This window comes from Pteropus medius, unplaced genomic scaffold (assembly GCF_902729225.1).
Source record: "Pteropus medius unplaced genomic scaffold, Ma_sr-lr_union100, whole genome shotgun sequence".
Classification (NCBI taxonomy): Eukaryota; Metazoa; Chordata; class Mammalia; order Chiroptera; family Pteropodidae; genus Pteropus; species Pteropus medius.
Genome location: NW_024346501.1, coordinates 104,005 through 118,169, shown reverse-complemented (window position 1 = coordinate 118,169; position 14,165 = coordinate 104,005). Strand labels below are relative to the sequence as shown.

General features: G+C 36.4%; 1 protein-coding gene, 1 non-coding gene and 1 pseudogene across 2 annotated transcripts in view; all 3 read left to right on the top strand.

The window, feature by feature from the left end:
• The window catches only part of PSD3 (pleckstrin and Sec7 domain containing 3), a 500,329-nt gene that overhangs the window by 409,023 nt on the left and 77,141 nt on the right, over positions 1 to 14,165 (top strand). The window contains 1 exon segment of the mRNA XM_039875742.1: positions 10,483 to 10,676. Within this exon segment, the coding sequence (XP_039731676.1) occupies positions 10,483 to 10,676 (194 nt within the window).
• LOC120613132 (10 kDa heat shock protein, mitochondrial-like) lies at positions 754 to 4,814 on the top strand (annotated as a pseudogene).
• Positions 1,120 to 1,193, top strand: TRNAA-UGC (transfer RNA alanine (anticodon UGC)). The gene has a single exon. It is a non-coding gene; the product is annotated as a tRNA-Ala (tRNA).

The window sequence follows — 14,165 nt, the reverse complement described above, 5'->3', positions numbered from 1 at the left end:
TTACCATTATTATGTGTCATGCTGCCTGAGAGTGTGAGAGTATCTACCTGCATTTACATCTGTGTGTATTTTGGAGAATGATAGGTAAAGGCAATGGAATAACTATTGTTCTTTCATGTGGCACTTTATAATTCTTTATCCAGTTCAAAGGTCTGGATCTGAAAGTGACAACTTCTGCCAAAGTCTCTTTGCTATACAGTCTCTGAAAAAAAGTCTTTTTCCAAGCAAAGAACCCTTCTAGAACTCTTTTACTTTCATGACTTCAGCCCTTTCCATATTTTACTTAACTCACTGTTGATTCTGATTTCATTGTAGGTAATAATACATGTCAATTAAAATGTAGTCTCAATTATTATTCTATAGGAAATGGCCATCTCAAAAAATAGTTTGATTCCCACCTAAAAGAATTCGTCTTTTAACTTAGACTGATTTAGTTGAGCTACCTTTAGCTTAGGAATGTAATTTATTGCTTTGCACTTAAAGTTTCTTTATCGTTTCCTCTTTTATTATAATTCTCCTTGATTTTTGTCAACATTGGAACCCTCTGGGAAGAACATTTGAAATTCCTTAACTATACCTTTTAGATTTGGACTCGTATCCTTTGTCTTATTTTAAAATACTTTTTACTTTAAGATAAAATTATTTTATTTCCATAAAAAAGATAAAAGTAATTCATTTTTATAATTATTCTATTAAATAACTTTATTATCCTAATGCCCTAGTGAATCTAGATAAATGAATTTGTTACTCAGGATAGTGTTTTTTAATAGTAGGTATAGATAAATGAAAACTTTCTTCCTCAAACAAGTTATTTTAGATCAAGACATTTATGTGGTACTTTGATCTAAGAAGTCCAAAAGTAGTTCTCATTTTAAGCTTTCAAATAGCCACCTATAGGTTGATCATAATTACTAGTGAGAAAACTAAGACAAAGAGAAATTGCTACAGGTCAGACAGTGGTTGTAGATAACGGCAAATATAATAAATATATAAAGACAAATTGGGTGGAGGGGGAGCTAGGAGGGTTAGCATTAGGAGTCATCGGTAGTGAGAGAACTAGCAATGGAAAAATTAATAAAATCGTGTAAGATATTTGACTATAAAGAAGAAATAGGGGCTGGCTCCATAGTGTAGTGGTTAGCACATCTGCTTTGCACGCAGAAGGTCCTGGGTTCGCTCCCCAGGTGGAGCCACGGACCATACCCCGGGTGCACCAGGCCCTGGGTGCATGCCGCGAGCGTGTGGGAGGGGACGCCTAGCCTTCAGAGATGCAGTTCTTAAGGGGAAACAGCAACATTCATGAGTCACGGGTGGAAGTGGGGGATGGAGAGGGGTGGGATTAAAAGAGGGGAAGAGAAAAAAAAGAAGAAATAAAACTCAGTTCTCTATATAGAGTGCTCATACTCTTAAACAGTTTGTGGATATGCATTGTGCCTCATCGAAATACTAGAATAGAATAACATTTAACATTCTCATTGTCATTGCTATTTGTTCGATTATCCTCACAATTCTCACATGGAGGATATACTACATCATGCTGGATTCTTGGTAAAATAATAATTCTAATGTTAATATTATATAGAGTTTACAAATTTAGAAGACAATCTAAATGAATATTAAGTAAGGATAAATCTATGGATATGTAAAGAATATTATTGATTTGATCTATAAATTTGGTTAAAAAATGCATTGAATATAAGATAAGGAAAGGAAAGGAACAGAGAGAAATGCCCTAGTTATTAAAAAATGATCATTAACTTGAGGAAGATTTTCAAGCTAAAGAATTAATATCACTTAAAAATTTGTCAGCTAAAAATAATATTGATTGTGGGTCCATCTCCCAGATTTTGGTGTTTAAAAGACGAAAGATTTCAGGAATTAAAAATTAAGGAAGATTATCTCACATAGCTCTATGAAATGTAATTTTACTAAGAATCTGAATAAGTAGCCATTTTTCTCAGCCATCTCAACTATACTGAACTCAGGTATGCAGGAAACTGGAAAAAAACACCATCCAGTTCTTACCTTCAAAAGGGCAAGTTAAAAAAAGAAAGTCTGCTTTCTGTTAAGTAACATCTCAAAGCTGAGATTGAGATAGTTACTTAGAATTTTTAAGGATTTAATTGTTGTAACAGTTTAATATCCATAAAGATGATAATGAGAGTAATGTAATTTACAAATGTTGTTCTTTGCTTCACATTATTTTTAACTTCAGAATATACAAAGCAAACAGGTTGGTGAGCAGATGGAATGTGATTATAATATTAGTAACCTACTGGTCCCAAAGCAGTTTTAGAATCACTGAGGTGCAATGAATTATGGAGGTTGGGATATTTTTTCTAAAATGCTGAAGATTTTGAATTTTATATCTTATCAAATGTCACATCTTTGATTTTTGTTAAAGGATGGCACAAGAAGAAAATGCAATAAGTATAATTTCTAAACAAAGCATAATATGCATGCAGTGGCTAATATAGTACCTTGAATATCTTAGACAATAGTTGTTTAGATTTCATTGAGTATTTTGTATATATACATTGTGATATACATATATACATACATTTTCAGAGATGATAAAAATTTAGCCAAATCAATATACTGAAAGAAATTACTTTTAGTTGTCTGTTAAAAATTTCTTAGTAGATCTTTTGGAAACAGCTAACATCTAGCTTGGCCCCAGTGTACTCCCAACAACTTTTTTTTCCCCAACCATTTTAACATCTACAGTTAAGTTTTTCTTAGTTTGGAAAGCATGCTACAATCATACATACAGTCAGATCCTTTATTTCAGAAAGCCAAGTTACTAGCCTGTTTCTTCCTCCCTTCTGGCAACATTCTTCTCGCTGTTAAAGAGCTAATGGTGGAGCTTGACATTTTTAATAAGAGCATATTCTTTTCTTTACAGTTAAGATACCTGTGTCAGAATAAGGTATTTTTAGAAAGTAAAATATATTTCCTTTTTCATCAGAATTTTTAATTTACGCGTTTTTTATTTTTATTTCTGGTAAGTGACAAAGATTCATTTTAAACTCATCGTGACATAATACGATGTGATATAATAGAAACCCCATGACAAATGAGCACATTTTTTAATAAGTTTATTTTTCACTTTATTTTCCAACAATCACCTGATCACAGTATTGAGACGATATTTAACTTAATGTTCTGTTCCTGTACTCAACTACTATGTTCATTTTTCAAAAAAAGATTTTTTGAGTTATAATTTACATACCATAAAATTCACCCATTTAAGTGTCCAGTTTCAAAGTTTTTTGTTATGGGATTGCATAACAATCACCACCGTACATTACTGTCATTCCATAAAGATTCATTGTGCTTGTGATTTTGCATGGCTTGTGAACAGCCCAAGGTCTGTTAGCCACTTACCATGGGTTCTGGCTACATGGGATTCGCCTGTCTGAACCTTGGTTTTTCAGAGATGGTAACATCTACCTTTATAGGGTAGTTATGAGATTAAGAATTAAGTTATGATGTTCATAGTAATATTTGGAGGTTCAAGATGGAGTTTGGTATCCGATTCATACCCCAACTCCCATCTGTAATGTTCTGGCTGTAGGCGTATGCACACAGTACTGAGCTAAATGAAGTCAGGTATCTGCTCTGTAGTCCAAAGTGGAAGGTTCCCTAGGAAAGTTAAATTGAAGAATGAGATGGGGATTCGAGTGATTGCCAAGCTTGCTGATTAAGCTTAGCGCACCTAACTTGAATATGGACTAAGAAGCCAGAAATAAAAGAGCCAGTAAGAAGCCTGGCCCACTGGGTGAAGTAGAAGAGAGAGAGTACTCTGCTTGATGACAAGAGGAAGTGAGGGGAGAAGGGGGAGAAGTTCATGTGAAGTTCACAGTTCAGAAGCACAGGCTCACTAAAGATGAGACCAAATCACAGAACTATAGAATGCTGCTCTTCCCCCACCTTATCACCACATTACTAAAGGCCTATTTATAGAAATTCCTTCTACTCAGTCATTGTCTCTGACTATCAAGAAAAAATTACAAGGCATACTAAAAGGTAATAAACATGGTTTGAAGAGACAGAGCAAGCGTAAGAACCAGATTCATACATCGCAGGGATTTAAAATGATCAGACCAGGAATTGAAAACAACTATGGTTAATATGCTAAGAAAGCTATTGAATACAGTAGAAAGACTAGATAGGCAATGTAAACGAATGGAAATTCTAAGAAAGAATCAAAAAAAATGCTAGAGATCAAAAGCACTAACAGAAGTGAAGAATGCTTTTGATGAGCTCATTAGTAAGACTGGACATAGCTGAGAATAGAATCTCCGAGCTTAAGAATATGCCAATAGCCTTTTCCAAAGTTCATGCGCCCAGACGGCCGGACTGCAGGTCTTTCCTTGCGGCCGAGGCGCCAGAGCACAGTACGAACTGCGGCGGCAGAAGTCATGACAGGACAAGCGTTTAGAAAGTTTCTTTCCCTCTTTGACCGAGTACTAGTTGAAAGGAGTGCTGTGGAAACGGTAACCAAAGGAAGCATTATGGTTCCAGAAAAATCTCAAGGAAAAAGTATTGCAAGCAACAGTAGTAGCTGTTGGATCGGGCTCTCAAGGAAAGGGTGGAGAGATTCAACCAGTTAGTGTGCAAATTGGAGACAAAGTTCTTCCTGAATATGGAAGTACCAAAGTAGTTCTAGACAACAAAGATTATTTCTTATTTAGAGATGGCGACATCCTTGGAAAGTATGTAGACTGAAATAAATCACTATTGAAATGGCATCCTGTGAAGCTGCCCATTCCACTGAAGTTCTGAAATCTCATGTAAATAATTTCTATGTTTCTTTTGTCATAAATTAATGATATCCAAAGATAGATAGGTAGATAGATAGATAGATAGATAGATAGATAGATAGATAGATAGATAGATGTCAATAGAAACTTCAAAAATGGAAAAGTAATGAGAAAACACCGGGGATGCGGGGGGGTGGGAATACCCGAGAACTGTGGGACGAACACGAAAGATGTAACATACATGTAATGAGAATACCAGAAAGAGAAGAAAGGAAAAAAAGGAAATACTTGAAGCAACAGTGACTGAGAATTTTCCTCAAGTTCATATCAGACACCAAACCACAGATCCAGAAAACTCTGAGAACGCCAAGCAGTATAAAGACAGGCGGGCAGAGCTGATCAATCTCAGAGCAAAGCCACTACTGGGCATGGAGGGTTCCCCTGTTATGCCCAGGCAGGAGAGTTAATTCACTGCCCCACTCACTACAGAGTGTGGCTTTGGCGCCTCCAAACTAGGAAGCCTTTTCAGGAAGAAGGGGATTTGCGAGTTGCCTGAAGTGGACTCTCCCAGTCCTACCCAGGCAGGATCCAGACTCGGCCCCACCTGCTGTACAACATGGCTCCCAGCCACTTCTGACAGGAAGGGCTGATAAGAACACCCAGAAGCTTCATAACTCAGCAGTTCTTCAGCCGAAAGGTGGGAGGGCAGAGCTGATTGCCCCAGAGCAAAGCCAGTGGCCCTGTTCAGCCAGAGAATATGGGGCACCAATGGCTTGAGTCAAGACTGCAAAGAGCATTAGTAGTCTTGGAGCTGTTTCTCTCACTGTACCAGAATAAAGTTTTCAGCCCATCCAACCAGGGAACCTTACCAGAGACACAGGAAGCTGCTCAGCCCATCCAGCAGCCTGCCTATAGTGGCACTTGAATGGGGAGCACAGCCCATGGCTTTCCCTGTCTGTAGAGCAAAACTGCTGGCCGCATCTGACCAGAATATTCAATGCACACTCTTACCTGATTCAGGGCCCCCAAACAATGAGCCATGTAGACCCTGGGTCTTGCCCTGCTACCCTACCAGGGCAGGGAGGCTAATTCATAGCCCCTCTACTGTAGTACCCAGTTCCTCAGAGCTGTCCCATTGTTAAGTGGCACATGACTGTAATCCAATTTAAAAATTGGCAAAAGACCTGAATAGCCATTTTTCCAAAGAAAATGTATGAAAGACCAACAAGTACATGAAAAGATGCTCAGCATCACTAATCATTAGGGAAATGCAAATTAAAACCGCAAGGAGTTACTTACTACCTTATAGCTATTAAGATGGCTACTATCAAAATGTCAGAAAGTAAGTGTTAGCAAGCATGTGGAGAAAAGGAACCTTGTGCCTATCAGTGGGAATATAAAATGATGTAGCCACTATGGAAAGCAATATGGTAGTTTTTCAAAAAATTTAAAAAATTACCATATGTTTTAGCAATTCCACATCTGGATATATCCCCAAAAGAATTGAAAGCAAGGACTTTAAGAGATATTTGTACACTCATTTTCATAACAACATTATTCACAATAGCCAAAAGCTGGAAGCAACTCGTGTCGCTCGATGGGTGAATGGATAAACAAAATGTTATAATTACATGTACAATGGAATATTATTCATCTTGAAAAAGGAAAGAAATTCTGCCACATGCTACAACATGGATGAACCTTTAGGACATAATTATAAGTGAAATAAGCCAGTCACAGAAAGATAAATATGATACGATTCCACTTAAATGAGGTATCTAGAGCAGTCAAATTCACAAAGACAGAGTGAGATGGTAATTGCCAGTAGTTGTGGTTATTTAATGGATATCGAATTTCAGTTTAGGATGATGAAAAATTCTAGAGATGGATGGTAGTTTTGGTTTTAAAACAATATGAACCTACTTAATGCCACAGAACTGTACCATATACAATTAAAAAAATAAAGGAAAGGTACATATAAATATGAATGCTGGTAATGCCTTCACTTTTTCTGCCTGGCGAACTTGAACGTATCTTTATTGTCCAACTTCAATATCACATTCTTAGTGATGATTTCACAGGTTGAGTAATATTTCAGTAGTTCTGCTCTAGAAATTTTTTTTTCCTTTTTGTGTGTTATTCTCTCCTCCCCCACAAAAGCCCACCAATTAATTTTCAGTATTTGAATTCCACAAAACTGAGGCCCTTCGAGATAGCTCGATTTTCCAGTTTGGTGCTACTTTAACCACTTTGGTACAATTGGATTACTCCACTATAATGAGACTTGACAAATGGAGTATTTCAAAATCTGCTCAGTGGCTGGGTCGGTGTAACAGTATTCAGCTTTCGTAAATTTTAGGAAGCAGTTGTTTTCCATTCCTTGTGGAATTTCAGTGAAGTATAAGACTCCAGTGGATTCATATGATTCCTTATCTAATATTTTTGTTTAAAAATAAAAATACCTCTCATGAGTAAGACAGAATGCAGGAAATTCATGATTTACAGTTGCCCTTTAGAAAGAACAGAGAAGTAGAAAGGTTATCCACTATCAGCACTAGAGTTTTTGTCCTCCAATGAACTGCATCATGAAGTAGTGGACTTAGACCACCCAGTGAATCACACACTTAATCACTAAGAGAACAGTACCCAGTTGGTGTGAGGAATGTTTGGGGAAATTTTGTAGGTTGTAAGGTGTTGAGATGTCTGCAATTTTCATTAGAAAATACTTTACTAGGAATCTTTCTAAATGTACAAAATATTCGTGTATGAGTCATTCTTTTCACAGTCAAGACCGAGAGCCCTGTTATGTTTTCTGCATTCTACTTTAACAAAATCATTTTTATTGTCATTCTGAAAATGCCTCAGTGGTTCAGGGTACAAGGAAAATCCTAGTTAGAGGGTTCTTTTATATCAAAATGAGTTAACTAGAATTATTTTTATCAGTATATTGTATTAATTTACATCTGCTTTTGTGTACTGTGGAAACAGCCTCCCTTATGGGGAGTCACTGGCATTTATGATACCTATAAAAACAATAAAATCTCACAGTGATGAAATCAGAAAAAACATGAATCCTGGTATAAGGTGATTGGTTCCTGTTCTCTGCCAGTTCTATATCTCAAATAGAACCTAGCACAAGTTTTTCTGAGGACTGGGCAGATGTGGGAAAAAGACAAGGAATAAAGGAAAAGGGGGCTCACTTCCAGGAAGTGGAGGGATGGCTGCCAAGGAAGGAAAAAGTCTTCACAATATTATTATTGGTATTACTTTCATCCTGGATGTCCCAGGCAGCACACACCCATATATAGCAAAGGATAACCACCACCAGATGGTACCAACCCACATCTGTGTCCAGAATAGATTTTTTACTCTCAGAGCCTGATGAGGTCATTTCATTAACCTTCATAATATCAAGAGTAGTTGTTTTGCAGGATTAAATGTTTTCAGCCCTCACTTATGTCAGGTTTTACTTAGCCATACTCTGTTGAACATTCCTCCAATTATTGTTGTCCTATTATTATCTTTTGGTTTTAATATCAAATGTCATAGAATATACAAACCTTTCTAACAGCAGCCTTATTTAAAAGAAAGCCCCATATGTAATTTAAAATTTTTGAATAGCCATGTCATAAAAGTAAAAGGAAACAGGAAATTAATTTTATAATATATCTTTTTAAATTTAACCCTATATATTCAGAATATTATCATTTCAGTATGTAATCAGTACAAAAATTATCGAAATATTTTTCATGTTTTTGTACTCTTTTGAAACGTGAATTTTTTTTACTTATTGCGCATCTCAATTTGGACTCTCCACATTTTAAGTTCTCAATGGCCAAAGCTGGAAAAATTCGAACAACAAATTAAATAATGATAGTGTTTGATTACAACCCAAAGAAAAAATTAAAATGTCCCTGTGTCTATACTTACAGAAAAATCCCAATTAGTGATGTAGAAGAAATGAGGTAAATAAAAAAAATCACCATTGGGTCACCACAATAATAATTGGCACAGGCAAGATCCACTGATGAATGCCAAAATTAGTGGTCAGAAGTCTAAGGAGAGAGAAGATATTTTCAGTCATGAAATATCTCCCCAAATCATTCACAAAGGAAAATGCTAACTTTACAGTATAGAAACTTGGTAGACACCACCTTAACCAAGTGATCAGGTTAATATCACTAGTAATTAAACATATACCCCCTAATCTGAGGCACAGAGAGAGTACATCACCTATGGTACCCTTCTCAAAAATTTATAGCCTCAATCTAATCATGTGAAAACATCAAACAAACCTAAATTGGGGATATTCTACAAAATGATTGACTAGTAGTACGCTTCAAAGTGTCAAGGTTATAAAGGACAAGGAAAGACTGAGGAACTGTCCCTGACTGGAGGCGATATACAACTGAATACACTGTGGGATCATGGATAGCATCCTGGAACAGGAAAAAAATAACGAAAACTGATAAAATCTGAATACAATCCAAAGCTTAATTCATTGTTTTGTACTGTTAATTTCTTTGTTTTGAAATTTTTTCCTTGATTATGTAAGATGTTAACATTCATGGGCATATGGGAACTCTGTGCACTGTCTTTGTAAATCTAAAATTATCTCAAAATAAAATTAAAAGTAAAATATAGATGTCTAAGTATCCAGTGTTCTTTTCATATATCTCACAATTATCAAATACCAGTAGAGAGAAAAAAAGGCTGTTTTTCTCTGATCACCAAATAAACACTTTTGGCAGTTGTGATTTTTCTGGTTTATTTTAAATAAAATTTATTGGTGGTTATTTTGGTTGAAGTTTTAATAAAAAGATTCAATAATCAAAGTTTAATAAACAGTGAAACCAGAGGTAATTCAGGAAATTAAAACAAGGGAACTAAAACAAATATTCGTATTATGGTGCTATATTTTCCAGCAGTATATCAAAGCTTACTCACTTTCTTCTCTTCCCTCCTGTTTTTTAACTGAATGTGACCATCCATTTTCTGCCTCTTTATATTTAATGTACATTACAATCTCAAGCATTGCAGTGCTTGAAAGAACAGAGATTCAGAAAGCAGAGAGAGACGGGTTTTCTCAGTGTCCAATAGGGCGCCCCTATCATGACGTTTGGGAAAGTAGTAGCTGTAGGTGCCAAAGCACTGCACGTGGCACCGCCATCCTACCCGCTGGTGGCTTTACCTGTGGTTTTGTTATTAGAGATTAACCTGGTTATTTGGCAGATAGAGTGCAATAATAGTCATAGGACTTAACCTATATTAATTATCTGTTGTATTGTGTGTGCTTGATGCTATCTAGACCATGCAGAAATCGAAAATCAAAACCAAAATCATGCTCTCTGTCAAAGAACTACTTGCTTGAAAGAAGACAGACATGAAGGTACTGTAGTGGTTGGAAAGAGGAGCAGAGGCTTTAGAGATTTTAGAATCATATCCTCACTATCTCTTTAATTACTAGGTCTGTAACCTTTGGTGTTAATTAAAACTCTCTGACTCTGTTTCCCGAATCTGAATACGAGCCAATAATGTCAGTCTTACAAGACTGCCATGATCAGTAATACCTGGCGCATGGGAGACATTTAGTAAATGATAGCTGTTCTTATCCAGGGTCCTAGACCATTGGAAAACACGATAGTTTATTACACCAAGTAACTTTGTTCATTGAGTATTGTGGTAGATGCTCAATCTTTGTGTTTTCTCCCTTTAGAGATGATGAAGAGAAAAAAAAGACTTCATCAGAAGGTACCGACGAAAAGGCTAATGGAACACATCCGAAGAGCATCAGTCGTATTGGGAGCACCACCAACCCATTCTTGGACATCCCTCGTGACCCGAATGCTGCTGTGTACAAAAGTGGATTCTTGGCTCGGAAAATTCACGCAGATATGGATGGAAAGAAGAGTAAGCACCCTTTCTTGTCATTTTCTATTTTATTTATTTCATGTTTAGGCTCAAAATTTTAAGTGAATTTATCTGAAATAATGTCAAGAATGAAGCAAAATTATACATGTTGATCTAGAGAAGTATTATTAAAGTTTGGTGAAGCCTCTAAGTCAGAAATCCACTGTGGCACTTGATCCTCTCCAAGTAGAATTAGAGAACTTCAAATATGGAAGCCTTCTCACGGATTACTCATTTCCAACTTCTTACTAATTTATTTATTTTTGCTTTCAACAAATAATTTTGAGTACCTGCTATGTGCTAGGCATCAAAAGTATAGTACCAAATAGGATGGACAAGGGCCCTGTCTTCATGGCACTTACATTTCTGGTGGTAAGGGAAAGATTGAACTTGTAACACAGAGAATGATCAGCAGTATAAAGTCCCGAGACAAAGCAGGAAGGGAAAGAATTGAGATCCACGTACGTTTGGCCTTTGTGAAAGAATTGGCTTTTGTGGAAGATGGCCAGGTGTGACATAGGGAAACATGGTATAATTTATATTGGGAAATTGAAGGAGTTACATCTGACGGCTCTGTGAAGTATGAGACATAATTATCTACTGACAGAGATGATAATGTTTGAGGTTTGAGAGGAATGGAGTATGTTTCCATGTTTGGAATAATCTTTTCAGAGAGTGAAATAGCAATTCGATATAGTCAAACAGGATAAGATAAGCTGATATGTATGCTAAAATTGGTAAGCTATACCTTTAGGGCTCCCCATCCACCTACAGACACACACGTGCAGTGCCAGGCAGGACAGGACCACTGCTTCCATCTGTGGCTGGGCAATTTTTCTTAACGTGTTAGCATATATATTAGGTTGTGGTGAAGAGAAACTCAAATAAAGTGGCTTTAACACTGACTTATGATGCTGAGCAAGTTTCTTAACATTTCTTACTTCTTTAGGAGTAACCCCACCATATACACCAGCGTACTAGAATACTTAATTTTTTCTAACAGCATTGTGTCAGGACTCTTGTAGCTGCAAGTGACAATAAGTACATCTAGCTTAGGAAAAAGGGTAAGAACATACCTGAAGATGAAGGATTGTCACCAGGACGCTTTCTCCATTTCTGTCTCTACGTTATTTTGCGTGTCAGCTATATTCATTGAAATGGAACTCCCTTACATGGCTGGATCCATGATTATTAGCAGCACTGAAGAGCATATGTTCAGTTTTGTCATCAAAAGGATTCTTTTCCATCCCCAACTTCCAATTTAGTATTCTAGGGTAAGACTACAATTTATATGACTGAGAGAATACTGTGATTGACAGCATCCACTTGGTTGCAATAGCAAGAGGAAAGTTCCCTCAAGAAAGAATAAGACACAGTTCCTGGTAGACAGAGCAATCGACATTCATCTCTTTGTTCCCAGCATGCACACACACCCCTTTTCCAAATATTGAGTTCAATCAGTGCTTTTGTCAAACATAAAATCTTTCATTTATAACTACAAATATACTCATCTTTGTCCCACATGCCATGTCTAGCTGTGGCTCCCATCTCCAAGGCTAAAATTTGCCAGTTAATGTCTGTTTCCCTCAGGTAGGGATGTAGTTTCACTCTACAGGCTAAATAAAAAATACAGAAATATCTGACATACTTATACTGAAGTACTAGAGGCAAAAATAAAAATAAAAACAATAACTGCACTTTAAAATGCCAGTTCAAGAAAAGGCAAAAAGGAAGTAAAACAGCTATTACTGATTCAGTGAATGTTACTACATCCTGCTGGACCAGGATAACAAAGTTAATTCACTTGAGCATCTTTTCATCTATTCATTTCCCTAGCAGTGAATTGGCATATTTGGTTAGCTTATTCCAACATATCCCTAGATTCAATTTATTAATGAACTTTTCTTTTTCATGTTTTCATGGGCCACCTTTGAGGATTATCAGAGAGAATTCTTCTCCTGGAAGGTCTGTTAGCCCAATGCTAACGAGCAAAGGTGCAAAACCTAGGAGTTGCTTAGTAGTTGAGCCATCACAGATCTCTTGTACCAGGCCAAAGGCTTTCTTGCCAGCCAGATTCCTGTAAAGCCTTAATTATCTCATTTGAGAAGTTCTAGTTGATTAGGACCCTTTTAAGTATTAGGGGGCTTTTGTCTTTTTAGCAGTTTAAGTTCTGCCTTATCTAACTCTGCTTCTGGCTCTGTTTCTGCTCCTGCCTCATAAAACAAAAATAGATGGAAAAAAATGAATCAAGTAATCTGGGGCTATTTGGGCCCCAGTCTCTAGGCTTCATTCCTGTCTGTTGCTTTGTCACTGGGGACTTTTTCACCTTTGCCTTCTAGAGGGATATTGGGAGGAGTCTAGAAGTTTCAGTTGCTTTAATTTCTCAGGCTCTTCCTGGATATGCCCATTCCAATTTTCCGTGGTTTTTCAAATCACTGTAGTGTGGACAGATCATTCAACTTCTTCAGTACAGGAAAGTACATAATTTTTCGTGGTAATTTTACATACACTAAAATTTACCAATTTAAAGTGTATCATTTGAGTTTTGAAAGACGTATACAGTTGTGTAACCACCATCATAATTAAGATATATAACATTTTCATTACCTGAAAAATTTCCATTAGATATTTGCAGTTAAATTTTTCCCCTTTTACTTCCCAGCCCATGGTATCCTTTTATCTATCCTTGAGCACCATACTTTTACCTTTTCTAGAATTTCAGTAAATGGAATTATATATTGTTTTGTGCTGACTTCTTTCACTTAATGTTATTCTTTGCAGATTCATCCATATTATTGTGTGCGGCATGAATTTATAGTTTGTCTTTCTTATTACTGAGTAGTATATTCATTCCATTGTTCGGATACCCCACAGTTTGCACCTTCACCAGCTGGACATTTGGGTGGATTTCATTTTTCGACTGTTATAAATAAACCTGCTTTGAACATTGACACATAAGTCTTTGTATGTATATATGTTTTCAGCTGTTTTCAGAAGCTACCTAGGAATAAGGGAGTAAGATTACTGGGGTATATGCTAAGTATATGTTTAGATTTATAAGAAACTTCCAAACTGTTTTCCAAAGTATACCATTTTGCATTCCTGCCAGCTCTGTGTGTTATATCCACTCGATAAAATGATCCCTTTATCATGAAATGACCTTCCCCATCCCTGGTCACATTCCTTATTTTGAAGTCTGCCTTGTCTGATATCAGTGTGGTGACTCCAGCCTTCTTTTTAGTTTTTGCATGATGTACAGAAAATTGTTTCTGGCTTTTTAATTTTAATTTATGATCTCGTCTTTAAAATTGTTTTATACAGCATATTGGTAGGTCTTGCTTTTTACTCAGTAGATGACAATGTCTTTTAATTGGAGTATTTAGACCATTTACATTTATAGTAATTATTCACATAATTAATTCTAGATTTGCCATTTGCTATTTGTTTTTTATTTATTCCATCTTTTATTTTTTCCTTTTCCTGCCTTGT